This window comes from Apiotrichum porosum (genome assembly GCF_003942205.1).
Source record: "Apiotrichum porosum strain DSM 27194 chromosome Unknown scaffold_3, whole genome shotgun sequence".
NCBI lineage: Eukaryota > Fungi > Basidiomycota > Tremellomycetes > Trichosporonales > Trichosporonaceae > Apiotrichum > Apiotrichum porosum.
In genome coordinates this window covers 1,421,801-1,448,006 of record NW_021167110.1, presented here as the reverse complement: position 1 = coordinate 1,448,006, position 26,206 = coordinate 1,421,801, and the positions used below count along the sequence as shown (strand labels likewise).

The 26,206-nt window shown below is 59.9% G+C and overlaps 12 protein-coding genes and 1 non-coding gene across 13 annotated transcripts; 5 read left to right on the top strand and 8 right to left on the bottom strand.

Moving 5' to 3' along the window:
- Positions 1 to 8: 8 nt before the first annotated feature.
- On the bottom strand, positions 9 to 2,202 carry EHS24_006128 (uncharacterized protein; the record flags this gene model as incomplete). The annotated part of the gene is made up of 5 exons (XM_028621600.1): positions 9 to 1,362; positions 1,410 to 1,654; positions 1,698 to 1,848; positions 1,922 to 1,961; positions 2,124 to 2,202. 5 exons carry the CDS (start codon positions 2,200 to 2,202, stop codon positions 9 to 11), a joined length of 1,869 nt encoding a protein of 622 aa, XP_028478052.1.
- A 1,672-nt stretch (positions 2,203 to 3,874) lies between these two features.
- MOB1 (Mitotic exit network component) lies at positions 3,875 to 4,836 on the bottom strand (the record flags this gene model as incomplete). The annotated part of the gene is made up of 6 exons (XM_028621599.1): positions 3,875 to 4,002; positions 4,056 to 4,403; positions 4,447 to 4,489; positions 4,555 to 4,625; positions 4,744 to 4,763; positions 4,817 to 4,836. 6 exons carry the CDS (start codon positions 4,834 to 4,836, stop codon positions 3,875 to 3,877), a joined length of 630 nt encoding a protein of 209 aa, XP_028478051.1.
- A 275-nt stretch (positions 4,837 to 5,111) lies between these two features.
- Positions 5,112 to 6,075, top strand: EHS24_006126 (uncharacterized protein; the record flags this gene model as incomplete). The annotated part of the gene is made up of 3 exons (XM_028621598.1): positions 5,112 to 5,494; positions 5,548 to 5,854; positions 5,902 to 6,075. 3 exons carry the CDS (start codon positions 5,112 to 5,114, stop codon positions 6,073 to 6,075), a joined length of 864 nt encoding a protein of 287 aa, XP_028478050.1.
- Positions 6,076 to 6,294: 219 nt separating this feature from the next.
- EHS24_006125 (uncharacterized protein) lies at positions 6,295 to 7,368 on the bottom strand (the record flags this gene model as incomplete). Its single annotated transcript, XM_028621597.1, has 4 exons — positions 6,295 to 6,339; positions 6,422 to 6,712; positions 6,976 to 7,070; positions 7,110 to 7,368. The coding sequence occupies 4 exons, from the start codon at positions 7,366 to 7,368 to the stop codon at positions 6,295 to 6,297; spliced, it is 690 nt and encodes a 229-aa protein (XP_028478049.1).
- Positions 7,369 to 7,718: 350 nt separating this feature from the next.
- EHS24_006124 (uncharacterized protein) lies at positions 7,719 to 8,788 on the top strand (the record flags this gene model as incomplete). Its single annotated transcript, XM_028621596.1, has 3 exons — positions 7,719 to 7,920; positions 8,039 to 8,701; positions 8,769 to 8,788. The coding sequence occupies 3 exons, from the start codon at positions 7,719 to 7,721 to the stop codon at positions 8,786 to 8,788; spliced, it is 885 nt and encodes a 294-aa protein (XP_028478048.1).
- A 187-nt stretch (positions 8,789 to 8,975) lies between these two features.
- On the bottom strand, positions 8,976 to 10,064 carry HOS2_2 (histone deacetylase; the record flags this gene model as incomplete). The annotated part of the gene is made up of 1 exon (XM_028621595.1): positions 8,976 to 10,064. One exon carries the CDS (start codon positions 10,062 to 10,064, stop codon positions 8,976 to 8,978), a length of 1,089 nt encoding a protein of 362 aa, XP_028478047.1.
- Positions 10,065 to 10,139: 75 nt separating this feature from the next.
- On the bottom strand, positions 10,140 to 10,569 carry HOS2_1 (histone deacetylase; the record flags this gene model as incomplete). The annotated part of the gene is made up of 3 exons (XM_028621594.1): positions 10,140 to 10,301; positions 10,360 to 10,422; positions 10,471 to 10,569. 3 exons carry the CDS (start codon positions 10,567 to 10,569, stop codon positions 10,140 to 10,142), a joined length of 324 nt encoding a protein of 107 aa, XP_028478046.1.
- Positions 10,570 to 10,930: 361 nt separating this feature from the next.
- Positions 10,931 to 15,038, top strand: PEX10 (peroxisome biogenesis factor 10; the record flags this gene model as incomplete). The annotated part of the gene is made up of 10 exons (XM_028621593.1): positions 10,931 to 11,063; positions 11,104 to 11,181; positions 11,241 to 11,398; positions 11,441 to 11,677; positions 11,717 to 11,996; positions 12,371 to 12,395; positions 12,517 to 12,947; positions 13,067 to 13,346; positions 13,397 to 13,576; positions 13,616 to 15,038. The coding sequence occupies 10 exons, from the start codon at positions 10,931 to 10,933 to the stop codon at positions 15,036 to 15,038; spliced, it is 3,225 nt and encodes a 1,074-aa protein (XP_028478045.1).
- Positions 15,039 to 15,503: 465 nt separating this feature from the next.
- Positions 15,504 to 15,583, top strand: EHS24_006120. The gene has a single exon. It is a non-coding gene; the product is annotated as a tRNA-Asp (tRNA).
- Positions 15,584 to 16,109: 526 nt separating this feature from the next.
- EHS24_006119 (uncharacterized protein) lies at positions 16,110 to 17,242 on the top strand (the record flags this gene model as incomplete). The annotated part of the gene is made up of 3 exons (XM_028621592.1): positions 16,110 to 16,171; positions 16,276 to 16,510; positions 16,634 to 17,242. 3 exons carry the CDS (start codon positions 16,110 to 16,112, stop codon positions 17,240 to 17,242), a joined length of 906 nt encoding a protein of 301 aa, XP_028478044.1.
- A 365-nt stretch (positions 17,243 to 17,607) lies between these two features.
- On the bottom strand, positions 17,608 to 20,376 carry EHS24_006118 (uncharacterized protein; the record flags this gene model as incomplete). The annotated part of the gene is given in 7 exon segments (XM_028621591.1): positions 17,608 to 18,879; positions 18,899 to 19,215; positions 19,273 to 19,443; positions 19,728 to 19,815; positions 19,880 to 19,968; positions 20,038 to 20,138; positions 20,267 to 20,376. 7 exon segments carry the CDS (start codon positions 20,374 to 20,376, stop codon positions 17,608 to 17,610), a joined length of 2,148 nt encoding a protein of 715 aa, XP_028478043.1.
- A 1,394-nt stretch (positions 20,377 to 21,770) lies between these two features.
- Positions 21,771 to 22,945, bottom strand: EHS24_006117 (uncharacterized protein; the record flags this gene model as incomplete). The annotated part of the gene is made up of 2 exons (XM_028621590.1): positions 21,771 to 22,322; positions 22,421 to 22,945. 2 exons carry the CDS (start codon positions 22,943 to 22,945, stop codon positions 21,771 to 21,773), a joined length of 1,077 nt encoding a protein of 358 aa, XP_028478042.1.
- A 235-nt stretch (positions 22,946 to 23,180) lies between these two features.
- Positions 23,181 to 25,192, bottom strand: EHS24_006116 (uncharacterized protein; the record flags this gene model as incomplete). The annotated part of the gene is made up of 7 exons (XM_028621589.1): positions 23,181 to 23,209; positions 23,277 to 23,709; positions 23,756 to 23,939; positions 24,007 to 24,476; positions 24,538 to 24,603; positions 24,686 to 24,790; positions 24,851 to 25,192. The coding sequence occupies 7 exons, from the start codon at positions 25,190 to 25,192 to the stop codon at positions 23,181 to 23,183; spliced, it is 1,629 nt and encodes a 542-aa protein (XP_028478041.1).
- Positions 25,193 to 26,206: the final 1,014 nt, after the last annotated feature.

Here is a 26,206-nt window from a genome sequence, read left to right as displayed (position 1 = left end):
GTCTCGCTCTATGCCGCAACACTCCGCTTCGCCACCCGCGCCGGCTTGTCCGCTCCGACCGCTTTGGCCAACGCCGCCTCCTTGGCACCAGCACCGGCTTTACGACCCAGGCTGCTCCTTGTGTCGGCGCTACTGCTTCCGCTGCTGGCGGTATCCTGGTGTGCAGTCAGGTCGCCGAGCACGTCGCGAGGCGGACGGCGTACCTTGCTCACCGCTGCGTTGGCGAGGGCCAGTTCCCTAGCGGTCGGCTTGACGTCCTTTTCCACCGACTTGGACCTCTCCTTGTCGACGGAAATAAGGGGGGAGGCCGAACGGCGTGTTGTGGCCGTCGATACCGATGAGCGGATGGGCGCGGAGGCCGTGACGGTTGGCAGCGTTGGAACGGCAATGGGAGACACGGGCAACTCGTGGATATCCTCGCCCTCCATCAGGTCCACAGAGCCCTCCGCCAGGCCGAGCTTTGCGGCCGAGCGAGGGAGAGCACTTTTACGCCGCACGCCCGTGACCGCTGCAGCGACGTGAGAGCGGACACCGAGCGCCTCGTCGACAGCCATCCCGTCTGGCTTGCGCATCTTCTTGCGCAGACTCGGCTCCTTGTAGTTGACGCTGCCTCTTGCGCGGCGCGACACGCGTCCGCCCTCGGCCTCTTCGTCGATGGACTCTGGAAGAGATTCAGGCTCTGCCGTGGCATGAGCGATGCTATCGGGCGAAGGCGATGGTGGGGGCGGAGTAAGAGAACCACTGGAAACATCATCGTGCTCCAGGACGAGGACCGTGCGCGCGGCCTTATCCTTGATGCCGGGGCTTACGCGACGGGGTGTGTTGGGCGAGCGTGCTGGGCTGGGTTGATTGGCTGCCGCCAGTTGGGCCTCAATATGCGCGGCAATGCTCTTGACCTTGACAGAAGTTGCCGATGCCAAGTGTTGGGTGGTCTCGGCTGGGGCAGCCTGTTTGAGGACTGGGGCGGACGACTTTGGTGGCTTGGCCGGCGACGACCTCTTTGCCCGCGTCTTCTTGGACGTGGGCGTGACGGCGAACTCGACAGCAGCCTCTTCCAGAAGGGCTGTAGCCTCTTCGGGGGTCATCCGGATTTCCTCGCCCTCATCCCATGCTGAGCTGTCTGTTGCATCTACGTCTCCTGGGCTCTGTGCAGGGCTGCGCGCTCGAGAAGGACTGGGGCTCGTCTCAGGCGAGATCGATGGTGGCAGGAGAAGGCCGCTCTCACGTCGCCTACGCGAGTTCTTGCGCGGCGTGCTTCGCTTGGGCGAACGCGAGTTGACAGGTGATGAAGTGCTGAATAACAGCTTGGGCTGAGGTGACTCGTAGCCGCTGTGTTCTTTTCTGCTCTTGTTCGGCGTACGGCTGTAGGTTTAGCATCCTTGCCGCCCACAATTCACCAGAGTACTCACCTCTTGCGTCTCCTTGCGAAGGGTGACTCCTCTGGCTCGCTGGCTTCGCACAGCATGCCAAGCTCGTGTATCTGAGCAGCCGACGCGGCAGGATGCGTTGCCATGGGGTTCACCATTGAGCGGCGTCCTGCCCTGCTGGATCCGGGAAGGCTGTGGACTGTGTTTGACTCGTTGGCGAGTGAATCACGCAGTTGGCGTAATGCTGGAACCACATCAAGGAGTGAGTCAAGGGCTTCCAGTGCAAACTATAATGTTAGCTTCGCCCTGCTTCAAAGCGCTGCAGCTTACCTCGCCGCGTTGCCGCTTGTGGTCCTCCTGCATTTGCGCCATCCGCCGCTGCAGCATGCGGTTCTGATGGCGAACCTCGCTCAGCTCTCCCTGTACTTCTGCAATCTGGTCCTGGAGGTTGCGGATAATGTTCTTGCGAGAAATGTTTTCGCTGATGGTGTCAACATAGGAACGCGCCTTCAAGCGATAGCGAGGCACAGCTGGCACTGTAAACAAACACGTACGTGATAATCTCGCGGTTCTGGCGGCTATGCCTGCGGCGGACTGTAAAGTCAGCTTTGTGTTCAAGAAGGATGACACCATGTGGTGGACACGATAAGAGCCCACAGGTTGCTGGTTGCAACTGCGACTCGCAATCAAGCCGACACCATGTCACCAACTGTGGCGGCAACCAATATCCGATGGATTGTGGCCTCTAGAACTCACAGTCGTCGAATTGTTGGGCCTGCACGGCCTCCATATCGAGCGGTGCTCCGAGGGAGCCCCGTGTCCTTCTTGTGGACATGGTGCGTGAGGATGGCGGTGGTCGATGGGTTGTGGACGCGTGATAGAGGTGGTTGAGTGAGCCCCTGTGTGTTGTGGTTGCTGAACCCCAGGGTGGTGGCATAGAAGTCAGGCGCCCTTGCGGCGATTTTCGGCGATATGACCGTGTGGCATTCCGCAAACGCAGTAAGAACAAGATTGCAGAGCCAGGGCCGGCTGTTGTTTGTTTCTCTCTCTTGCAGTGTGCAAGAAACAGTGGTGAGGACGTTACAACGTGCAGCGTCGCCATCTCGCCTGCACCATGCATGCCTCCGAGTCACCGGCGCGTACGCGTGCGCCACGGGCATAGGCATTACCGGGACCACTGTGGATTAAAAAGGTGCCATTGGTTCTGGCAAACGAAAGTCTTGTGATCAGCTGATGGAAACAATAGCGGCTGATGACGTACTTACCCGATTGCGACCCGCCCCGCCCACCAAGCGGCATTCACTACAAAGGCCCACCATGGCCGGCATTCTATTCTCTCCATCGCATCAAGCGCAATCCATTTCGACCCCTCCAGCTCCCCACCGAACCCTTCCCTTCACCACACCAACCAGTCTGCGCCACCATGTCCTCCGGCAGTGACACCGACTTTGACTCGCTCCCCGAGATCTACTCGGGCAAGCCCAAGAAGCTCGGCTCCTTCCTCGCCGAGCTCCAGCGCACCTTCAAGCACCAGCCGGGCACCTTCCGCAGCGACCGCGCAAAGGTCATCTTTGCGACCTCGCACCTGCGTGGCACGGCGCTCAAGTGGGCTGTCGACCACCCAGAGTCCCAGGACAGCTGGACGCGTTTCTCCGAGGACATCCAGACCCGCTTCGGTAACCCGGACAAGAAGGAGACGGCGTTCAACCAGCTCAAAAAGCTCAAGCAGCACGGCTCGGCTCGTGCGTACTCTGAGCGCTGGGCCAACTATGCTGCCGACGTCGAGTGGGCCGAGGGTGACAAGGCCAAAAAGAACAAGTGGTTCTACCGCGGTCTCAAGGACGACATCAAGGACTCGCTCTGCAACCTCGACTGGGACTGGAAGATGGACCACGACCAGTTTGTCGACAAGGTCATCAAGATTGATGAGAAGCTCCACCCTCCTCACCTCAAGTCGCAGGAGAACAAGTATGGCGAGTAGGTTGGCCGGTCAGGAGGTGCGAAACGATCCATAAAGCCCCACCACCCGGCCGGCGCAGCAAAAGCCTACTTCCGTCTCTTGTTCCACTCTCACGCGTTCCCCGACCCCGGCCGACATTCAAACCCAAATCAAGAAGCAAGCCCCGACCACACACCCACCAAGGAAGGGTCTCAGAAGGTACACCAATGCATTATATGACCAGCGGTTTGCAGGGTGCAGTCAGTAGGGTCGTACCCTGTTGATCTTTTGTGGGCATCGTATCACTGACGTTGTGGCGTCGGAATACATCAGCCACCTAGGCCGCGACAGTGTCCGAGCTCCCCTACTAGTCGATGGATCGGTGACGTGTATCCGGTAACCAGCAACCGCACCAGCTTCGTCTCATGATCGTAACGTGCATTACATGGGCTACGTATACAGAGGCTGTCAAGCAGGTCCAGCCAATTGTCTGCTTGAGCCTGTGGTATGTATGGCCTGAAGAGTTGTGGAAGCGAAAGCCACCGTCGGTGGGCGGCACCTAGGTGCTCTACTTCCTGGGGGTCTCCTCAAGGATAGTCTTGTTAAAGTCCTCAAGGGGGACGAGGTCACGGTCGCTAAGCAGCGAGAACTCGTCAACAAACAGCAGGAAGTGGCGGTAGTTGGTGTTGAGGTGGGCTGTGTGGGACGTTAGCAGTGGCTCGCCCTTTCCATCCAGCTCAACAACGCACCCTCAATACCCAGAGCACAGATCTGGTCAAAATGCGAGTGGTAAATGTGGGCGTAGACACGGAACAGACGACGCAGAATGACCTTGGCAGTGGACATGAAGTTGGGGGGGAACTTGACACCGATACGCTGCGGGAACAGCTTGTCGTCGTCGAGCAGGCTCTGCGCCCAGGTCATGAGGGCCTCGACGTACGCCGGGGCAGAGAGGTGGGTGGGCTTCTTGTACGTCTCGCCGTCCTCCCAGTAGAACTCGTACTTTGGCCCAGCGTTCATGATCGGGCACTCGGACGGCGTACAGAACTCGGAGATGGTGCCGTACAGCATGTTGACGTGGTTGAAAAAGTCAACAACTGTAGAGAGTTAGTACGCCTTAATGTGAATATAGTAACTCACCATGCACTGCGATCCACTCCTGCAGGTCCTCACCCTCGGGGAGCTGGACTGCCGTGCGGAGGTTGCCCGCGCCCTGCTGTCAGTTTGCCTCCCGAGCTTCAAACGTACGAGAGTCTGCTGGGCATACTGCTTGAGCTGCCACTGCTTGGTGCCCTCAGCGACCTTCTTGGGCTTGAATGCTAGACGTGTCAGATGTGGACAAAGTGTTTTGGTCGGTATGCGAAGCCGGGAGGCAACAAGTGGGGCAAGCGGTGCCAGAGCAAGCGGGGCCGCAGCGGCGCTGAAATCAAAACTCACTCCTGGACTGGTTGGACTTGCTGCTGAGTGTGAGCAATGTGTCCGATGAGGCAAAGTTGACAGTGACGCTTACAGGTTAAAAAGAGTGGCCATTGTGGTGGTATGCAAGAGATAGTGGGTGATGAATGAGAGAGGAGAGAGACGAGGGTTGGAAGAATGTGAATGTTGTTGTTGATCGACCCCCAAGCGCAGGCTGGTCGCTGCAGCGTCCCTTCTCCCGCGACGCGGCAGGCTGGCTACGCGACGCTTAATTGTCCCACCCATTTTGTGGTCTGGAGACCCCACGCGTCCATTTCCGGTCATGATCTCAAATACGCGTGTTGGCCAGCCAAACATTTCGCGTCAACACTTATCGCATCACCACCATCATGTCCACCCTCGCCACTGCAGACCTCGGCCCATCAGACGATGAGGCTGATGACGACTTTGTCCCCTCCGGTCCCAAGCCAAAGCGCCCCAAGGGCAAGGGTAGCAAACGTCCCCGGTCGGGATCCCAGAGCAGTTCCGGCTCCGGCTCGTCCGACGACGATGGCGACGACGACGATGTCAACGACGAAGTGAAGCGTCTCAGGGCTGAGAGGGAAGAGGCATTGGCTGCTGAGAGGAAGCAGCGCGCCGCAGACGCGTTCCGCGCCATGCAGGAGGAGGCTAGGACACCAGCGCCCAAGGTGGATTCGCCGGCGGCGAACAAGGACGAGGTTGAGATGGTCGAGGTCAAGCGACCAAGGAGGTTTGCTGGCGAGACAATCTAGTGGGTTCTCCCTGGCTTGTTGTTCGGGTTCATTCCGATACTGACCCCGTCAGCGAGACTGTTCGACTGCCAAAGGGCGACCCCGAGGCAATCAAGTACCTTGCTCAACAGGCCGCCGAGGCCAAACCGCAAGAAACTGCCCCAACTCCGCAGGCTGCCGAGACCTCTGCAGCGGCTCCTGAGCCCACTGCTACCACTATCAGCTCTGCCGATGCCTCTATCGCCCCCTCTACAGCTATTGCCGCTCCGATAGCTGCCCCACCGCGGAGAGGACCACCAATGCGCAAGCGCCCGCGTCAGTCACTCGAGGCCATGGCTGCAGCCATCGACAAGGGCAAGAAGATGACCACGCTTGAAAAGGTTCGTCCAGCTTACATACATAGTTTCCTCAAGCTGACAATTGCTAGTCACAAATGGACTGGAACTCGCACATGGCCACCGAGACCAAGCTCGCGGACGAGGTGGCGCAGCACAGGAGAGGCGGAGGATACCTCGAGAAGCAGGCGTTCCTTGAACGCGTAGGCGAGCGTCGGTCTATGGGCCCCGGTGGCGGGTCGACTTCTACGTCTAGGAGAGGGTAGAAGACATAGGACGACGGAGTGGGCGAATCGTATGAGTATTAGATCAAAATGTATCATAGAGTGCGAAGTCCCTGTTGACTCAGTTCGCGAAGGTCAGTGGAGAGTTGGGCTGCGCAGAAGCAAGCACATCTCGTATGCAGATGAGTGATGCATGGCTAGTAGTGGTACAGTTCCGTCCGTCTGTCACGTCCCTCTCTCCAACTCCTTTCTCGTTGTCGCTCAGCGCTTGGGAGCACCAGCATCCTGGGCGTCGATCCAAACACCCTGCTTGTCAGTCGTTGGTTCTAGCCTTGCCTTGCCTTCGTTCGTTCCCCCTCTCCTCACGTCCTCCCCTCCCCTCACTCACCTTCAGCTCAACCAACTGCTCCATTGTCTGCGCCTGGGCATCATCGACGCGCGCAACAGTCTCCTCGGAGACACTGGGCGAGTTGATCCAACGACGTACTCCAGCCAGGTCCTCGGCGGTCAGGTTGTACTGCTGGTAGTATGGCGTAGGGTCGGCTCCCGCGGGCAGAGTCTTCAGTGTGTCGAGCAAGTGGCCGAGCATCTGCGCTGTGACTGTGCCGGCCGGTGGAGTGGCGGAGGGGTTGGTGTACTCGTCGCGACGGGCGGCGAGGGTGCGCTGCGCGCGGACGGGCTGGCGGTGTCAGTATGCCTATGAGGACGGGGGTTCTGGGGTTGGAGGAGGTGTTTCTCTCAAGGAATGAGGCCGTCGTTGCAATGTCCAAGGGGCGACCGCTTGCAGCTCAACAACCACCTCGTGATGCTGCCATGCAAGCAAAGCATTCGATCTCAATCTCTGACGAATAGCATGCCGCCAATTTGTGGAGTTGTTGACATGGTATCCGTGGCCGTCCAAACGACACTCATCCCTTCACCAGCAACGTCTGCAGTACTTACAGCACGGACTAGCTTTTCAGCTCGGTTGAGGTCGACGGGACCCAACTGTTGGAGCTTGGCGAGGAACTGGGGGTCCATACCGTCCTTGAGAATGTCTGATTGTCAGCTGAATTGCAGAGCCGTGCTCAGCTCACTGGCGTCCTTCTCCCCGCTAAACTGGGGGCGAAGAGGATGCCTCTCCGGCAGATCCCGAGCCTGAGCAGGAGCCGGCCGCGATGGAGCAGCGCCAGCAGCACCATAATCGAAGGTACCCGTCGATTGGGCTGGCTGCTCGGAAGGAGGAGGAGGAGTAAACGCCTCGGGAGGGGGACGGGGAACTGCGGGCGACGGGTGTGTGGCACTGGCCACGTTCTTTGGAAGCTTGCGAGCTGCCTTTGATCCTGCCGAGCCCATTGTGGTCGATGTTGTTTTAGAGAGGTTGGGTGCCAAGTCCGATGACGCTCAAGCCAACAGTCATGGAAATCCCAAAGATGGAGGTTCTGAGGGCACACGTTTCTAATCGGATTAGCATCGGAAACAGAACCACGTGTTTGATGTAATGGCTGGCCATGGCTGGTTAACTATCCTTGGGTAAATGGCAATTGGGTGCCTGGCTGGGCGGTCTCGGCGCGTACGGGCGGTGCACCAAGTCGACGCTGGCTGGAATCGTCATCTCGACGTGGCTCCTTTTGTTGTTCCCATCTTTCTTCCATTCCATTCTACTCTCACCAACCCACTCTCCCTACCGTCCATCTCTTGAAGCAATGGATACCCCCCTGGCCGGTGAGCGCATCGCCGAGGAGAAGGCGTACACCAAGCGTTACATCGACTCGTTGGCGAACCGCAACATCGAGTACCCTACCGACTATGCTCCGCCTCTTGCCTCGCGTCCGCGCAAGATCCCCGCTGTCGATGCCCCAGTCTCGGCCCCACCTGACATGGATGTAGAGGAGGCTACTCCTCAAGGTGAGTGGTATCCGTGGCTGTTTACCTCGGTGTGCTGGTGATCCGTCGCCAGCCCGCACGACCGCAGCATCTTAATCCGCTTGACCAAGCTGTGCCTACATACTAACGGCACGTCTAGACGCTGCTGTCGCCCTGACCGTCAAGTCGCTCAAGCCCGCGCTCACGATCAACGTCTCGGCCCACCTCTCGGACAGCGTCGCGGACCTCAAGGCGCTTGTGGCCGCTCAGGCTGGTGCTCCTCCGGCGGACGCCCAGCGTCTTCTGCTCAAGGGCAAGGCTCTGGCCGATGCCAAGCTTTTGAAGGAGTACGACCTTGCCGACGGCGCCGTGGTCCACCTCATGATCAAGCCTGGTGCCATTGCCTCTCCCCCTGCCCCTGCCCCTGCCCCGGCTGCGCCTGTCGCCGTTGACGCCGCCGCCGCCGCCGCCGATGTTGCTCCCCCACCCTCCAGCCTCTCGGCTACGCCCGTCAGCCGCCACGGCCACCAGCGCACCCCCTCGCTTACCATCACCACCCCGCAGGAAGGCGCGTCGCCGACCGAGGTGCCTTCCGAGTACGCGTTCACGTCCAACTCGGAGCTCGCTTCGCCCGTCTCGAGCAGGGCGTTCCACGAGACGGCGTCCAACCCCGAGTTCTGGACCAAGGTGTTCCAGCTCTGCGAGAGCGAGTTTGCCCACGAAGACGACGCGCGGACCGTGTTTGACACGTTCCTCGTCGCCATGAAGGGTCGTCTGAGTGCGAGCGAGTCGGCCAAGATCCGCGACGTTGTCGGTGTTGCTGGTGAGTTGAAAGGGCAAATGGCCCGCTTCTGACACATTCGATTTGCCTGAGCTGACTCGGGTTTCAGGCATGGGCGGTGGTACGTAGATATAGGTCAGAAGAAGAAAGACAGTTCCGTGGTCCTTGTACACTAGCTATGCATGAGTTCTATCTGGCTACAACGAGAATGCCCTATGTTACGCGGGAGAGGGTATTTGCGAGGGCGGGGTTTTGATGGGTGTTTTGATGGTAATGTGCGACTGAGGGTATCCGTTTGGTGTTACCGACATGGGGTTTAGAACCGCAGCGTCTGCTTCCCGCGATATCCGCCTTCCACGCCGCTGGCACCAAAGCCGTCTCCACCCACTTCGAGGTCGAAGTACTCGTTGCGCTTGGGGGCGCCGTCGGACCGGGATTCGCCTGCGGTGCCATTGTTGGCCTCCTCCTCGTGCTCTTCCTGCTTGCGCTCCTCCGACTCGATTAGGCCTTGCAGGTCCGGTGGAATCTCCTGCATCTGCACACTTGGTGCTCCGTTGAGGTACCGCAACTTTTCGCGGATGGAGACACGGATGCGTTCCAGCGACTGGCGGGTATTCTGGTTCTGGATGCGACCAGACAGAGGTGGATGCAGCGAGTAGTCAGGGCCAAAGAAGTCGTAATAGTTGTTTGGCGGAAGAGCGTTGGGGAGCTCAACGCCAGCGAGCACACCCGTCTCGTAAGCCCAGCAACGGGCCACGGACGATTGACGATATCCTCCTCCGCCGAGTGTCAATAGCGGGAGACCAAACGTCTTGATGAAGCGAACGCACTCGCCGTGCGCGGCGATCGACAGGTTGAACGTTCCCAAACGGTCGCAACCGAGCGAGTCGGCACCGCATTGCAGAACAATGGCACTGGGGCGGAACGTTGTAATCGTAGGCTCCATGACCGACTTGAAGAGAGAGATATAGCTCTCATCATCAATGCCGTCCTGGAGGGGCACGTTGAGCGCAAAGTGCTTGCCAAGGTTGGCACCAATCTCGCTCAAGTTACCGGTACCGGGGAAGAAGTCGACGGCGTACTTGTGGAATGACACTGTGAGGACGCGGTTCGACAAGTAGAAGGCCTCTTGCACGCCGTCGCCGTGGTGGATGTCAATGTCGATGTAGAGCACTCGAGGGTGGTATCGCAGCAGCTCGAGGATACCGAGCACGATGTCGTTGACGTAGCAGAATCCACTCGCCTCGCCTTTCTTGGCGTGGTGCAGACCGCCGCTCCAGTTGATCGCAATGTCCGTCTCGCCCTGCGACAGCTTGCGTGCTGCCGCCAGACTTCCACCAGCATACTGCTTGCAAAAGGTGAACAGGTCGTGGAAGATCGGGCAGTCGTCACCAATGTTGTACATGGTGTAGTCCTTGGTGAGCTGCTGCGCGTTTCGAGGAGTGACACTGGCGTCAGTTCAGACAGAGATCGTTGGAGCTCACCGCTTCAGAAAGTCGACGTAGTCTGCGTCATGGAACTCGCGCAGCTCATCCTCTGTGGCCCTGGGAGGGTTGTATATTGACATCTTCTCGTGCAGACCATATCCCAGCACCAGATTGTTGGTAAGCTCAAGGCGATGTGGGCGCATTGGATGCCTTTCCTGGGCGACGTAAGTGTGGGTTGGCCAACGGGGGCAAGGTTCGCTTTTCAATGCTCACGCCGTAGTGGTAGTTGCCAACATCCTTGGGATGGTAGTACGAGACCTTTGGCGCCGAGTGCTCCTGCAATAGTTAGCGTATAGACACGGGTGTTTCTTGATCCAACCGCACCTGGATGCGCGCGCTCTCGGCCTGGGGGATGTGCAGGTATCGCCGGTCAAAGAAGAACGGGCTATCGGAAAAAGTGGGGTAATCCACGAGCGCTGACATGTTGACGGGGGTCTTATCGGGAGCAGCTGTGTGCCATTGACGGTCCCTTTGTCGTCGTGGGGGAGGCTGCCGTGGGGTATATAGCGGATGGATGGGTGACTAATGCTTTGGAGACGACGAGGAGATGGGTCGCGGCAAAAGGTGTGTCGAGAATGGACGGTTGGGTGGCGATTCGATGAAACGGAAGCAAATGGCCATGGAGGATCGCGGTCGTCGGTCACGTGATCTTCTGGCGGTCAGAGCCGGCCATTGGCCCCAGACTCGCCGGGCCACCGGGTATGAGAGGCGTCCCAACCCTTCGTCCATCCATCCATCGCTCTCTTCACCTCCCCTCTCCGCGTGTATCCATCTCTCGGCCCCTATGGATAGCACGCGCGCAGTAGTGCACCAGCTTAGCCATTCCCACTCTCCTCCACAAGGGAGTGGGGCGGCTTCCCAACAGGCCGACCCATACTCGCGCCTCGAGCCGGAAAGCGCATCCCAGGCCCAAATCCGTAAGCTAACCTACACACCTGCGTGGGAGCTAACCAGCAGTTAGATCACATCAGCGTGATACGGCGCAGGTGTCGCGCTTGACAGAACTCGTGTCGGAGCTTCTGCGACACATGGGCGGTGAGTAGCGACCTGTCACAGATCGTACCTCCTCTGGCGAACGGAGCGCTGACAGCTAGGCACTCGCTGGCTTGCCCATAGGCAGACATTTGTCGACCTTGCAGTCCGTGCAGTTTACCTCTTCCTCACCTTTGGTCGCGGTCGTCAGACCCTTGGCGAGGAATACACGGACGTGCTCCCTAATGTGCTCTCGTACAAGCTGCCGCCATCCCGGAGGGTGCGTCCATCGGTCTTTCTGCGAGCATTTGCTGACGACCAGCGTCGATTCCTCACCATATTCCTACTCCTTCTTCCCTCGGCACTGACATCTCCGTCTGCCCTGCACTATATGCGGGGACAGCCTGGAGATGACTCCCGGTGGGGCCGCGCAAAGAGGCGCATCGTGTCCTTCCTGGAGTCGCCTGTGGGTCAGAGCTTGCCCGAGATTCACCTCGTGCTCTTCATGTTCAGCGGCAAGTTCTACGAGGTCGCACGCCGACTCACTGGCGTTGGTTACGTGAGTTAAGCTCACGCAATTGTTGTAACTGACAGGCAGATCTCCGACCTGCCTCCCCGTCCACCAGAGGCGCGTGCCCCGTCATACGAGCCTCTCGGCTTTATCATGGCTCTCCCCCTTCTCTACCGCTTGTTCCCTTGGCGCGGCGGGGATTCGCCTTCCCCGTCGACGACAGTTGCCGCGATCTTGCCCAAGGAAAAGACGGATGTGGTGCCGTCGTCCGTCGCTGCACCAGAGGACTCTGTCGTTGTGACGGCGGAGACCGACTATGACGCCAAAAACACATACCTCACCGCCGAGGCCCTCGAGCTCGACGAACGTCAGTGCACTCTCTGCCTGGAGCCGCGTGGCACAGGTGAGGGTTCGGGCGGCACTGTTGCCGTCACTGAGTGTGGGCACATCTTCTGCTGGGGCTGCCTTGGCGGTCTTGACAAGATGGAGTGCCCGCTCTGTCGCCAGGCGCTGCGCATGGAGCGACTTGTGGCCGCATACAACCTGTAGATGGATGCTAGGAGATACCCCTTGGACTTCAGACGTTCAGACACAACGAGAACGTGTTACCTGGCCATACCTGGAGGATTGGCTGAAACGGGCAAACTGCCGAGACTGGTCAGGCTCACCGGATGACGCCACCGCAATGTTGGAGCATCCGATGTCCCGTCCACCTGGACGCTAATGCTTTGTCGATGTCAGGCGAGCTTGCCACAGGGACTACCCCGTGGGTGGTGTATTGCAGTATCATTGAACGGAGTGCAAGACGTGCATTGGCGTCCTGATGTCGAGCCTGATGTCTGTGAGCCGTGTCCATCAACCCCAGTTTGTTGACATTGGGCGCACAGACCCACGGGCCACCGGCTTGACCGCGCAGACGCCACGAACCCCACGCTGCTTCTTCGAGCCAAACATTCGTCACATCACTCCCCTCTTTTCCTTCCACTACCACCTCTTTCACCACCCAAACGCGACTGTTCTTGCCAAGCAAAACGTTCACGCCGCGGCCCGGCCACCACTTCTCGGCATCTCCTCGCATTCAGACCAATGCGGGTGGTGCCGTTCCCCAAGCCCGTACTCCGGAGTAGGCTCTTCGCCGACTATCCAGAGCTCGCAACCCTCAACCGCGACTGCGGCGGCGTCCTCCTCCCCATCAGCATGCAAGTGCTTGATGCTTGTCTCAGAATGGCATCTGTTGTCGATATGGCGGCCGACGCGACTCCAAAGGAGAAAGAACAGGTACATGCGTGGATCGACGAGCTCGATCTGGACAATAAGAGTGAGTGGGAGATGATCGTGGTGATCAGTTGTGGACAAGAGGTGTAAAGGTCCAGAGTTCCTTGTCGTCTATGACATTCTTTTGTCCGTTTGTGATACCGTGCTGACATCCTTTGGCAGGACGGCGATATCCGATCAGTCGAGACGACATCAGTGACATGGCCGGCCCGAGTGCCTCGCCAGAGCGTGATCGCGACGGAGACGGCCTGAGAAACCCTCTGTCTCCTACCATGTACTCGGCCTCGGACCGCGGCGAGGGTACTTCAGAGGGATACAGCGCCATCAGTGCAGTACAGCTGGACGACTTGAAGCGGGACATGACCCATAGCCTCAAGCGTGAGCTGGCACATTTGCGAGGCGAGATGCGTCGTGACTTTGACGCCTTTCTCGTAAATCAGAGGTACGTTGCCTAGTCTGAGTTACCGCAGCGTGCGCTAATGTTACACGCAGTCACACCAAGCCCCGGCTTACTCCGTCGGTTGAGGAAGATGAGGAGCCAGGCTTGCCTGACATTGTGCCAGCCAGCATCCGTCAAGCTCAACCCTCCAACGTGCCAGTTGCAGGTCCCAGCTCCAATCGGGCGCAATCGGCCGACAGGCCACTATCACAACCGGTGGCGAGGCGTTGGCGGTACGTGCTGACCTTTCGGGTCTCTACTGACGACCACAGACAACAGAATGACCTACACGATCCATCATGGACTCCTCGGATCAGTGAATCCGCCAACGACAGCCGCGCAGTCTCATCGCGCGGCCTACCACACACTCCTCCGCAGGAACACCCCGCGCTACCTACTCTGCAATCTCCCTTCTCGCCACGACGGAGCTCGTTCGTGCCACCCCAATCGTACCAGCCTCCGTCATCACAACCTCCCCCACCAACGCAACCTCAATCTCAGTATCCGCATCTTCCTCCTTCTGGCGAGGCCCAGCAGTACAACACCGCAGTGTCACTTCAACAAGGGCAGCACTATCCGGCGCCAAATCCTGAGCCCCCATTGTCGCCGGAACAGCGATTTGAACAGCAGTACGCAAAGTATGCCGCCCAGTTGCAGTCGTCCCAGCAACCCCAACAACCCTCTCATGTGACGCCTCAACGGCAGTACACCTCTCCTCCACCGCCTCAGCAACAATATCCTTCCCCCTTACCTCTGCAGCAGCAGTACACTTCCCCCCCACCGCCTCAACAGCAACACTCTGCATCCTTGTCGCCAGAGCAACGGTTTGAGCAGCAGTATGCTCAGTATGCCGCTCAAATCCAGGCAAAGCAGCGGAACCCATCCCCGATACCACCTCCGCAGCAGTACCAGCAGACCCACCAGCAGCCACAGCCACAGCAGCAGTATCTGCCGTCGCCAGTGTCTCCTCCGCGGTCTTCGCCTATGCCTGTGCCACCAGGACCGGGTCCTCCCTCTGTCCCGCCTCCGCCTCAGCTTCCATCGCACTACCCTCCAGGACCCCCACAGCAGGCAGGGCGGACACCTGTCCCCACCTCTTCCTTTCCGCAGAACTCGTTTCCGCAAAACGCTAGGCCGACAAGCTTGGTCCCCAACATTCCGACCAGCTCGTTCCCAAATCGGTCATTCCCGCCTCCGACCTCTCCATCAGCCTCGAGCGCCTCGAGCTTGTACCCTTCGGGCTCGTTCCCAACGAGCTCATTCGGTTCCGCCATGGCGACAGTCGCCACATCCTCAGCGCCACTCAGGTCGCCATCTTGGCAACCCCCCGGTGCACTACCGGCAAGTTCATTCGCGTCCAGTTCCACCCCCATGAGCGCATACCCTTTCACGACCTCCCCCAAGAGCTACACGCCCAACAGCTCGAGGTCTGTGCACGGTTTCGTGCCCCCGGTCCAGTCCCAGCTGCAGCCGCGGCAACAGCCGTCACGACAACGTCAGCGGTTGCAGACGGGCCCGCAGGTCCCGCCCAAGCTGGGTGGCCGCCTGGCCCCACCAGCAGATACCGGTGGCACCAGTACGCCCCTGCCCGGCAACTTGCCGTGGCCAAAGGACTTCCAAAAGTTCTTTGCACAGGAAGAAGCGGCGCATGCAGGCGTCGTGAAGACTCTGGGTGTGCGGCCGCCGTTGCGGTGAGTCGCAGAAGGCGCCCGTTTAGATGGTGGCTTTCAGGGGGTTTGGGGGAACGAACGGCAAAATATTAGATGGAAGGTTAGAAGTTGAAGTTGTAGGTCTCAGTGGCTCGTAGATGTTGCAAGATGTACAACAGTAGGACGTCAAGGGTATGCATAGCCTTTGCGTGTGAGTTATCTTACCGGTAGGCGGCGCAGAAGGCTGGCCCAGCAGCAACGGGATGCAGATACACTGTATTGTGCCAGATTCTACTACCTTCGCTTTTTGCCGTGTGTCTTTCGACCGCTTGATCACTCCGGGCCACATTCGCCCTCCTGGGTCAATATCGTCCCAACTAAACAGCCTACACTGTTCCTCTCCATCCTCTGAAGCATACCACATGCTTTGCATCTCCTCCAGATGCTTCAGAGACGAGAAAAACGAGAATCCCCGCGAACGCGCCCCATTCTCCTCCGCGTCTTTCATCAGTTCTTGATCGTATAACGGTTAGTATGCTCGCTTGTCACTACAACTCGCGGGAGATCGGAGTTCGATTCTCCGTCAGGAAGCTTGACTGGCTCTCGCAACAGCGAGAGAACAGGTTGTCATCTCAGGTTGGCAGCCTGAACCTTTTTTGTGGCTGAGGGCAAAGGGCGGGGATTGCGCGGGGAACCTGGAGGTGAGATGTTGGACGGCCTGTGCAGACGCAGTTGGGACTTGCAGAGTGCTTTCTCCCTCTCTGCGTGACCTCCCTTGCACTTCTCCGTTCACTGCAGTTGGCAGCAACGACGGTACCGCACAGGTTCCCTCGTCAGTCCACGATGCTCATATCGCCGCGGCCGTGGTGGACGACCTCCACCGGGGTGCCCCACTGGGCTAATTTAATAATTGCATTACGAAAAGTCCATTAGCAAAAGTGGTTGACCATTTAATTGCCGGACGGAACTTAGCCGACTTCGGCTCAACTTCAGTTACCCGGGTACGCGCTCGTTACAACATCGGCACACAGCAGGAGTATCGTTTGTTGTTCGTCTCACTACTCTCCTCATCTCTTGTCCTCGACGACTCCTTCCCTTCTCATTAACACTTCCCAAAATGTCCCACGCCATCAAGCGCGCTGCCGTCGTTGGCGCTGGCCAGATGGGCCTCGGTATTGCGTGAGTCTTGGCAATGACTCACCATGTGCCCCGGCTGTGACTTGCTTCGCGTTGCCAGCCGTTCCACATGCTCCTTCCTGCCCCGAGTGCTAACAACACACCAGCTACGTTGCCGCCCTGCACGCCAAGATCCCCGTGTCGCTGCACGACCCCTCGGAGAAGGTCATGTCCAAGTCGCTTACGCTCCTGGACAAGCTGCTCGACCGCGACGTGAACAAGCGTGGTCTCCCCAAGGACGAGGCCGAGGCTGCCCGTGCGCGCATCACCAACTTCAAGGGTGACGGTACTGGAGAGGGTGGTGCCGACCTTATTAGCAAGGACACTGACCTGGTCATTGAGGTGAGTCGTGCGTGTGGTGCGTGGTGGTGGTGGGACAGATGGCAACCGCGGTACACCATCTGGTTTATGGTTTCCGCACCCAGCTGCACTGCACACGCTTCTCCGGCCCCAGCTAACCCACAGGCCATCCCCGAGATCCCCGCGCTCAAGGACGGCCTCTTCAGCCGCCTCGGCGCGCTCCTCCCGCCTCCCGCGATTCTGGGCTCGAACACTTCCTCAATCTCGCTCACGCGCATCGCCGGCGCGGCCACGCAGACGGGCGACGGCGGTGCCTCGTCGCAGCGTGTGGTGGGTATCCACTTCTTCAACCCCGTCCCGCAGATGCGTCTCGTGGAGATTATCCCGGCCCTGCAGACCAGCGACGAGACGCTGGCGCGCGCGCGCGCGTTTGGCTCGGCGTGCGGCAAGGAGGTGACGCAGTCGCGCGACGCGCCGGGCTTCATCGCCAACGCGATCCTCATGCCCATGATCAACGAGGCGGTCATGCTCCTCGAGCGCGGCGTGGCGACCAAGGAGGACATTGACACCACGTTCCGCCTCGGCATGGGCCACCCCATGGGCCCGCTCGCCCTCGCCGACCTCATCGGCCTGGATACCTGCCTCGCCATCCAAAAGGTCCTCGCGACCGAGAACGGCGACACGAAGTACCGCCCCGCCACGCTCCTCCAGCGCATGGTCGATGCCGGGTGGTACGGCAAAAAGTCCGGCAAGGGCTTTTACGAGTACAAGTAAAAAACAACATCTTGGTAGATGGTAGAGACAAGGAAGGGGTTGGTCGCCCTGCTGTGGTTATTGGGCATAAGCCCTGGCCTGTGGCCTGCCGACAAGACACCCATGCATGCGACGATGAAGGTTGCACAGTGATGGTACACAGTGGCTCACAACTGGACCTGGAGATCTCCTCCTCGCCTCGCGAACTGGCCCTCCCTGGCCCATGTTCGCGCTCCAGTCCATCCCCCCGTGCTCACACTCCTCAAAAGCACATCTCTCGCTCCATTGAGCTCTCTCGATCTCTCAATCTCTCTCCTCCTCCTCTCCTCTCAGCCGGCCCGCCGTGTCGAGAAAAAAAATAATGTTTGTTTTTAATCGTCCCCCTTCTATGGCGCCGCGCCATCCGCCGCCGCCGCGCTCTCGGCAGCCTTTGCGGGCTCGCCGACGTCCACACCCAGCTGGCCAAAGCTCTTGGCCAAGGACTCGACCTTGCTGCCGTCTGCTGGCAAGGGCGGTACCTGGGGCGAGGGCGAGAGCAGTGTGCTGGGGCTGATGAACGCCTCGGTGTTGTTCTTGGTGCCCATACCAGCCGATCCGCTGGCGCTGTTGGGGTGCAGCGAGGTCGCCAGAACAGGCGGGGAGAAGGGGGCAAACGCCGGCAGGGGGCTGGCGGGCTCGTGCTCGTTGGCCGAGTGCGAGAGGTGCAGCTGGCTAGAGGGCATGGACAGGTCACGGTTGCCCGAGACAACGCGGCCGCGAGCCGAGGGGGCATCACCGCCTGCGTGGCCCTGCCCGGCGCCGTACGTCGACGGGCCGGCGGGGTGTGCGCTGGTAGGACCGCCAGGAGCGCCAAACGCGCCTCCTCGTTGCGACTCGTATCCAGTCGACCACTGTGGTGCGCCCGCACCGGCACCACGTCCGATCTCCAGCTGAGCGTACAGGCGCGACGGCGACAGTGGGGCCGAGACGGTGCCGACCGCGTTGGGGTTGTCGTACGACGTGGTCCCCCGGCGACCAGAGTTGGAACGCGAGTTGTTGGCCTCGAGAGGCGACGGGCGGTGCAGGGGAACAGACACGGGGGCGACGTCGCGTCCGCGGCTGTTAAAGTCTGGGATGGACGCCTCGTTGAAGCCGCCAAGACCCAGGCCGCCGCCGGCAGCAGCGGCGTGCGACTGGAGCCACCTCTCGTCGTTGGACATGTCCGAACCGGCGGCGCTAGAGCCAGGTCCAGTGTCGCTTTGCCGTCCGCGGCGAGCGTGCGAGGGGCCGTCGTTGACGGGCGACGGGCCGTTGTGCGGGGGTGCATGACGCTCATGACGCTCATAGCCGTCGCGGCCACCACCCTGGTAGCGGTCGTGGGGCTGCTGCGACTGACTCCTCCAGCCGGGGGTGCTGCCGCTGTTAAACGGGGCGCGGACGTTGAGGGTACGGGGAGCAGGCGACGCGGAGCGTGGTGCGCGGAGGAGCTCGTCGTCGCGCTCGCGACACAACTCGGCGAGGGCGAGGACGGCGCGCTCGGGGCGCTGGGTGAGGATACGCGTGGCACGCATAAACTCGCCACGGATGGTGTACAGGCCGTCCTTGGTGACGGTACGCGCAACGTTGTATGTAATCTCGAACGGGTCCTCGATACAGAGACGGTTGCGGTCGCGAGCCATCTCGTTGAGGGCCGCCGACGTCAATGTCGTTGGTCCAGCCCTTGCTCTCCTTGGTCAGGGGGCCTGCGCGGAGCGACAGGACCATGGTGTTGAACTGGAAGTCGTGGCTAAAGTAGCGGAAAAAGTCGATCAAAAGCTCGCCAACGCTCTCAAAGTTGACAGACGACCATTCTTGGCGGAGCATCTCGACGTCGTCGAAAAAGTAGACGTTGCGGCCCTCGAGCATCATCTCCTCCTCGGTGATGGGGCGGACAGGTGCGATGCGTTGCAAGTTGGGCAGCACAGGCGGCTGCTTGACATGCACCAGGAAGTACAGCACCATGAGGGTGATGCCGTCTGTAAATGGTTTTAGCGTTCACTCTCCCCACCACAAGCATGTGCCACACAACTCACAAGACGACAGAGTGCCACGGTACGGCGAGTTGATCCTGCGACGCTTGGCCCAGACCTTGAGGAAAAGGACGAGGGTGCGGACACGCGCAGGGTCAATGGTCGCATAGGTGAGGAGCAGACGAGTGTTCTCGATCGCTAGCCTGTTCTCAATGCCAATGTCGCATGCAATGCCTGGGTAAAAGCAAGTGGTCAGCACACACTTTTGAAATTTGGGAGAGAGGGCATTTTGGGTCGTTTCCGCGCCCGACTTGGGGATTTCAGGAACAAACGAAGCAGAGAAGCACGACGACAAGACGCGGCTGCCAGGACGCGCGACTTGGGCATGTGCCCAGTGGCTAGTGCCGGCCCGCCCGCGCTCGGCACCGGCCAATTTGGCAAAGCACACAGCCAGCGCAGCGCTGGCATCACCATCACCGTGCTGCTGCTGCCGCTGCTGCAGCCTCACAAAAACTCACCATATGGGAGGCCGGGGGACGCAGCGAGGTTGAGCTTGATGATCGGTATGCGCGCCTTGGGCAGGGGCTTGACGTCAAAGTTGGTTTCCTGGACAAAATTAGTTTCTTTCTGGACCCTCACGACGGCGCGCTCTCGTCGCTGCTCAGCTCACCCTTTCGAGGAGGTCGCCGATCATCTGGACAAACGTCGAGGCATCGAGGCCCGCGTCCGGGTCGTCGATGAGGACCACGAGGTCCATGTCTGGTTGAAGATGTGAGCAGGTTGCGATTGATGGAACGAGGTCTCGAGAGGCCGCGATGTGCTACGTACCCGAATTCCGCAGACCAAACGAGTTGCAGCTGCTGCCAAAGGACAGCAAACGGGAGCTGGGCTCAATCGTCTTGATGAGCTTCTCAATGAGCGTGCGCACCCTTTGGATGTCAGCAAAAGAAAGAGGCAATTCACAGAACGCTCATGCGTGTGGTTTGCACCTCTGAGCGGTGACCGGACAGCGCCGATCGCGCACAAAGGTGACTGTACCCCGTCTGGAGCTACTCACTCCTCTTTGATGGTGAGCTCCTCGCTCGTGGGGAGGAGCGGGAGGACAAAGGAGAAGAGCGACGTCGAGAGGTCGCTCAGGAAGCGACGGTGGAGGACGCCGGGATGCATGTTGGGCAAAGGCGCTGGGGTGTGGTGGTGGTGCTCGCCGATGGACGTCGGAAAGGGGGGAGGGGCGGGGGGGGCACAAGGTGCAGCAGCGGGGAGAACGCTGGAGCTAAAGCTTGCACGCAGGCGTAAACTGTAGCTGTAGCTTTAGGCAGCTGCTTTTAGGGATGGCTGCAGGAGGGGTGTGAGCTGGCGGCGTCCTATGCAGGTGACAGTGGACGTGACGGGTATGTGTGCGCGACGGGATGGAGTTGGAAAGGAATGAGGTTCAAAGGACGGGCGACGGGGGGAGGGGGAGGGGGCACGCGCGTGCAGCGGCGCGGCGGCACGCGGCACACGCTGCTGCACGATTTTCGCCCGCACCGCCCAATGTACAACGAACATGAGTGGCTCGACTGGCTCCCAAGCTTTTAGGAACCACATGTGCCAGGCCATGCACCATGGACAGCTTTGGGTGTACACAGTCTACCTGTAGCATGGCATGTGCAGGCCACTTGCACGACGGCGCAACAATGGTGCGTTGGCCGTAACCCGCGACGAAAACTCACCTGGCGCAAAAGCGCGTTCTGGGCGGCGTACAGCTAAAGGACCGGTGGCGCCTTTTGACTTTTGGTGAGAGCTGAACGCGGGGACCGTCGGCGGCGCTGGGGGGTGGAGGAGAGGGGAGGGAGGGAGTGCGCCGGAACGACTGTGGTGCGTGCGAGCTGTTGACGTGCGGGGATGAGTCGAGCGTCAAACCGTGAGTGTTTGGGTATGCTACGGACGGCAGAGGGAGACTTTGTGGAGAGATCTCCACCGTTGTTCTGTGTGTTCCTTCCTGCGGCCGCCACTTTTGTAATTATTGGGCAACCAGGGGCGCATTAGAAAAAGTCCAGCGTGCCAGCGTGGGAGAGTAATCGAAAGCGGGCTAATCCTAAGCCGGTGGCCTGTGGAACGTGGAAACGGCATCCTAAAATTGAAACCCATCTCGCTCGCACCCGTTTTCTAATGTCCGACGATGTTGTAAACCCTGTCGCGCCTGTCGCGGCCTGTCCTCCTGTCCTGCAAATTCCCCCGCCTAGCCTATACCCCGCACGCCTGGCTGGCAGCGGGCAGAGCATTCATGATCCAGTCCCATTCATCTATACGCCGTGTTTATGCAGAAGGGGGTCATACCAAAAAAGGGGAGGGGGAATAGCTCTAAGTGCACGAATAAAAAGTCCATGTGCCTACAAAGAATAGTTCGAGTCGTCCAATCTTTCTTTTTAAAGAGCTTGGGAGGGGGATGTCGTGCCACGGGGGTTGGCGGTAACATTAAAAGTCGTGCGAGGGGGGTAGTAGTGGGCGTTGGGTAGTAGACTTGCGACAGTGACGTGGTGTGGTTTTGGAATAGCAAAGACTGCTGGGTATGATGGTGCTTATGCGCCGCGAGCACGGTCCGAGCCAGAAAGGAGCGACTCGTACAGTCCGCCTGCCGACGTTTCGTTGCGCAGCTGGATCATGTAGATGATACCAGTGCGCATTCCACGGTCGGAAATCTCGACGGCGACTCCGGTACGGCCTACACGCTCGACGCCGTCGGTGAGCACAATGGTCGAGATGAGCATGGCCTTGCCCGAGCTGTTCTCGACCACCAGCTGCTTGACGTTGCGCGCCTTTTCGACATAGAGCTTGAGCTTGCCCTGGCCGAGCGACTTCCACTGGCCGTGACCCTGTTGGAGGAACACCTTGCACTTCATCTGCGCAGAGATGACCGCGGGGCCGGTGAGCTGCGTGACCTCCTCTTGGACGGGAGATGCAGGCGGCGAAATGTCGTCCTCGTCGTATCCGCCTCCGCCAACGGGGCTCATGATGGACGGCGAGGTCGAGGCCGAATACTGCGAAATGGCAACCAAGCGCGCCGACGGCATATCGGGCGCGCGGAGGGAAAGCGGTTCGGCCGATCGCGAACGAGGAGGCTGCGACATGTGCTGCTCGCTGGATCCAGCGGGGTAGACTCCCGTGTCTGAATAGTTGGTGACCGCCCGGGCGTGTGGTGGGAGCGGCGGGAGGTCGTTTCTCATCGTACCACCAGGCCCCCAGTAAGACCAGGGCCAGGGCCTTGACCAGGGCGCCCGGGCATGGGGTGCTGGACAGGCTGGCGCTGAGCTTGAGGTTGGTACATGTGGTGGCCGTGATGGCTTCCAGATGGCGGAACTGGCAGCGAGCCGGAAGAATGAATGGACGAGTGAGAGTCAACAGACATGGTTGCCGACATGGGGCTGCGTGGCATGCCTCCAGCCAGCGAAGGGTCGGACATGTTGCCCATAACGAGACCTGGAACGCCAGGCTGCGGCTGGCTCCGCGGGCCAGGCATCGCCTGCCCTTGCGCCACATGGCTTGGCATCCCAGAAGGACCTGATGAAGGTCCTCTGTGCAGGCTCGCGCCACGGGTTGGCGGACCAGGCTGCTGCTGTTGGGGCGGCTGTGGGGCCTGCTGCTGAGGCCACGTTTGTCCTGGCTCCAGAGACATTTTCCTCATCAGTGACACTGGAGGTTGCTGATACTGCTGCTGCTCCAGGTGCGGGCTGCCCATTGATTGTGGGCTGCCCATCGTTTGTCCTGGCTCGAGGGACGCTTTGCGGACAGGAAGTGGCCGTTGCTGTTGCTGCTGCTGCTGCTGCTGCTGCTGGTATTGCTGCTGATGTTGCTGGTATTGCTGCTGATATTGCTGCTGTTGCTGCTGCTGCTCGAGGTGCGGGCTCGAGTTTGCCGACGGACCGTTGGACAGCGGACTCAATGGGCTGGGGTAGCGCATGGGAGGGGCCCCAGCAAGCGGCGAGCGGCCTTCAACCGGTGACAAGAGCGGGGTTCCGCGCTGCGAACCTCCAGGAGTCAGCACAGCACCAACTTAGCTCACTCTATATATAGGTCGCCAAACTCACCAGTAGACGCAAACTCGACTGTGTCGGTGAGATTCTTCATGATTGTGTCGCGCTCAATCTCCGACTCGGCATGGAAGACAAACGTCTCCTTGCGCATCACGGTGACTGCGAGAACGTTGCTCTGCTGGCCCTCTACCACGGCGAGGTGTTTGCCCGCCAGCGGAGGGTAGTCCAGCCACATTTCAGGCATGGGCCCACCCTCTCCCACGCGGCCCGGCTGCTCCCGAGCCACCTGCTGCGCCTTGGCCGCCTTCTCGCTCGCCTCCATGCGGTCGGTGATGAGGAAGAGGTCGGTAAGGATGAAGATGTGTGCGCGGCGATGCACGATCTGCTGGCCGGTCGAGGACGGGGTAAAGTAGACCGTGACGTCGTGCGAGGAACGCAGCTGGCGGCTGTAGCTGAGCGACGCTGGGTTCATCTGCAATTTGCATTTCTATGACGGTCAGTTGGGACACCTTGTGCATGAATGAATGACTCACGCGTGGCTGCATGTTGAAGAGGTCAATGGTACGCTCAGTGTCAATCCGCAGCTCCAGGTCCTGGATGGGGGCAATAGGCGAAGACGGGCCGGTGTTGATGGTAATGTTTGGCGCACGTCCAGGCGACTGTGTGGTGATGCTGGAGGCGGGTGAGGTGGCCGAGGTGGGCGTGCTGTCGACGCGGCTGTTAAACCCAGAGAGGCTGTCTCAGTCAATACTGTTCCACGACCTCTGTTCGCGCTCATACTCACACTGACTGGGTCTCCACCGAGCTGTCGTGGGCCGAGCTGGTCTGGCTGGTGGCACGGGGCTTCTCGTTGGGCCAGCTCTGCTCGCGAGGACCCGAAGTGGCGACAGACGGCGTGGGTGGGACCGAAGAGTCATCCTCTGCCACATCAAACTCGAGCCTAGACTCGAGCTCTGCAAGCAGCGATTCGAGACGCTGGTTGGCAGTCTGCAGCAGCCGGTGGTCACTGCGGCCCTCGGTGGTGCTCTTGAGGAGACGCGCATAGAGCTTCCGGTAGTACCTCAGGCGGGTGTAAGGAAGGATGAAGAACGCGTCCAACGACCAGCGCTCAAGCGGTGGGGTGGGAGGGCATGTCCCAGACACGTCGTCGAGAATCTGGGGCAGCAGCGTGTTGCGTGTAACAGGCGGGAAAGAGTCGAATCCGGTCACGTAGATTGTAACGTAGCGTCCGTATGACGGTTCAAGGTCGTCGATCTGAGAAGCGGTTAGCATCGACAACGTGTGTGTGTGTGTGTGCTGGTCATGTCTCTCTCACCCATCGCATGAGCAGGTCGCCAAGTGCTTTCGGGTTCTGGGGGTTGTTCCCAATGTCCTTCAACCTCTAGAGAAAGATGTCAGTGGTGTCATTTGTGCGCGCAACACTCCGCTCCCGGGGTCGGGTCGATAAACGTGCGAAAACGTACCACTGCAAACGCGCGGTTGGCGCGGTACACGGCCTCGACGCAACGAAACATGGCGTCCAGCTTTGCGGGCGGAAGGTCCTTTCTGGACCATGCTGCTGCGACTCGCTGAGAGAGGACTTGTCAGTATGGCTGGTAGCGCAGTGGGTCTGTGGCCGTTACACGTACTCGAATGACCAGGGTCAACTGCTCGCCATACACCTTTTCGGTTTCAACCAAGTCGATGAGCGGGTTGCGCTTGGCGATGGACTCGGAGTCCTCCGAGACAGACCTCTGACGGTCGACGGGGATGTAAGGCTGCGGCATGGCCTGGGGCATAGGCATGGGCATGGGCATGTCGTGTGTGACTGGAGGTGGGCCATAGTTGCTGGGTTGAATGGTCCAGTCATCCCTTTGTGCAGAGCCCTGGTCGATGTGATCTGTGCGGGGCTGGGCACTGGGCGGTGCTGCAAAGTGCTGGGGATATGGTGGCCGCGAGGGTCCCGCGGCAGGCTGGTAAGACGCTGCCATTGCGGGTGCTTGCATGTGGGCCGGTGTGCAGCCGTGCAAGGTCGGCGGCGCGGGTGGTGGTGGGTGGGTGGGTGGAGTGGAGTGGTGGAGTGGAGGAGAACAGGAAACTAGTGTGTGGGGTGGGGGGGAACAAGAGACTAGAGAGAGACCACACTGGGTGTGGGTGTTGTGGGCGCGCAGAGGTGCCAGAGAGCCGGAACCAAAAAACGCGCCTGGAACACGGCGCGCAGGCGATGGCGTCAACACCTTGCACCTGTTTGTTGGGTCTCTCGTTTGGGGGCGCGGAGAGAACGGAGGCAGACGACAGCGACAGCGGCGGCGGCGGCGGCGGCAGGCCTGGAGCGTGCAAGCGGGCGCGCGGACGCGTGCGGTGGGTCCGAGAAAAGGGCCAAAATCCCACCACACCTGTTTCCTGTTGTTGCCTGTTGGAATTGGCGCGTGTTTGTATGGTATTTTGGGTTTTTTTTGCACACTTCCGCGGTATTGACCATCAGGTTTCGCCTGATCGCTAGTGATCGCTTGGTCGCTTGGTTGATCGCGGATACACCCAGGCCGCCGAACAAAGGGGAGGCATGGCGTGGAATGCCACTCGACAACGTTGCTGACAAGGGGGTGCTCGGTACACACACATGCACGCATGTACTGTACGCCTAGAGTGTCTCTGTGCATATGGTTGTTCATCGGCCTGTGTTATCGGGCTCTGTGTGTGCCAAACACGGCCGCCGTCCTCCCATCCCCTTTCCCGTTCTCCCCTACAGCGGCCCGCGCTCGAGGAAGAGATCTCCTGCCCGCCCACGTTGACATTAGAATTGGGGTCGAGCTGGTGGCCTCGTGTTTTTGCATGCATACATGCATGCCCAACAACGCACACCCCGGATCCCCGGACCGCATTGCCCCACAGTACCACCGTTGCCCGTTTCTTCTCTGTGTACCAGCAACCATTGTAGCATTGTGTATGTACGAGCAACAGTGTAGTGTGTACCGCTGTGTACCGTGTGTGTACCGCTGTCCTGA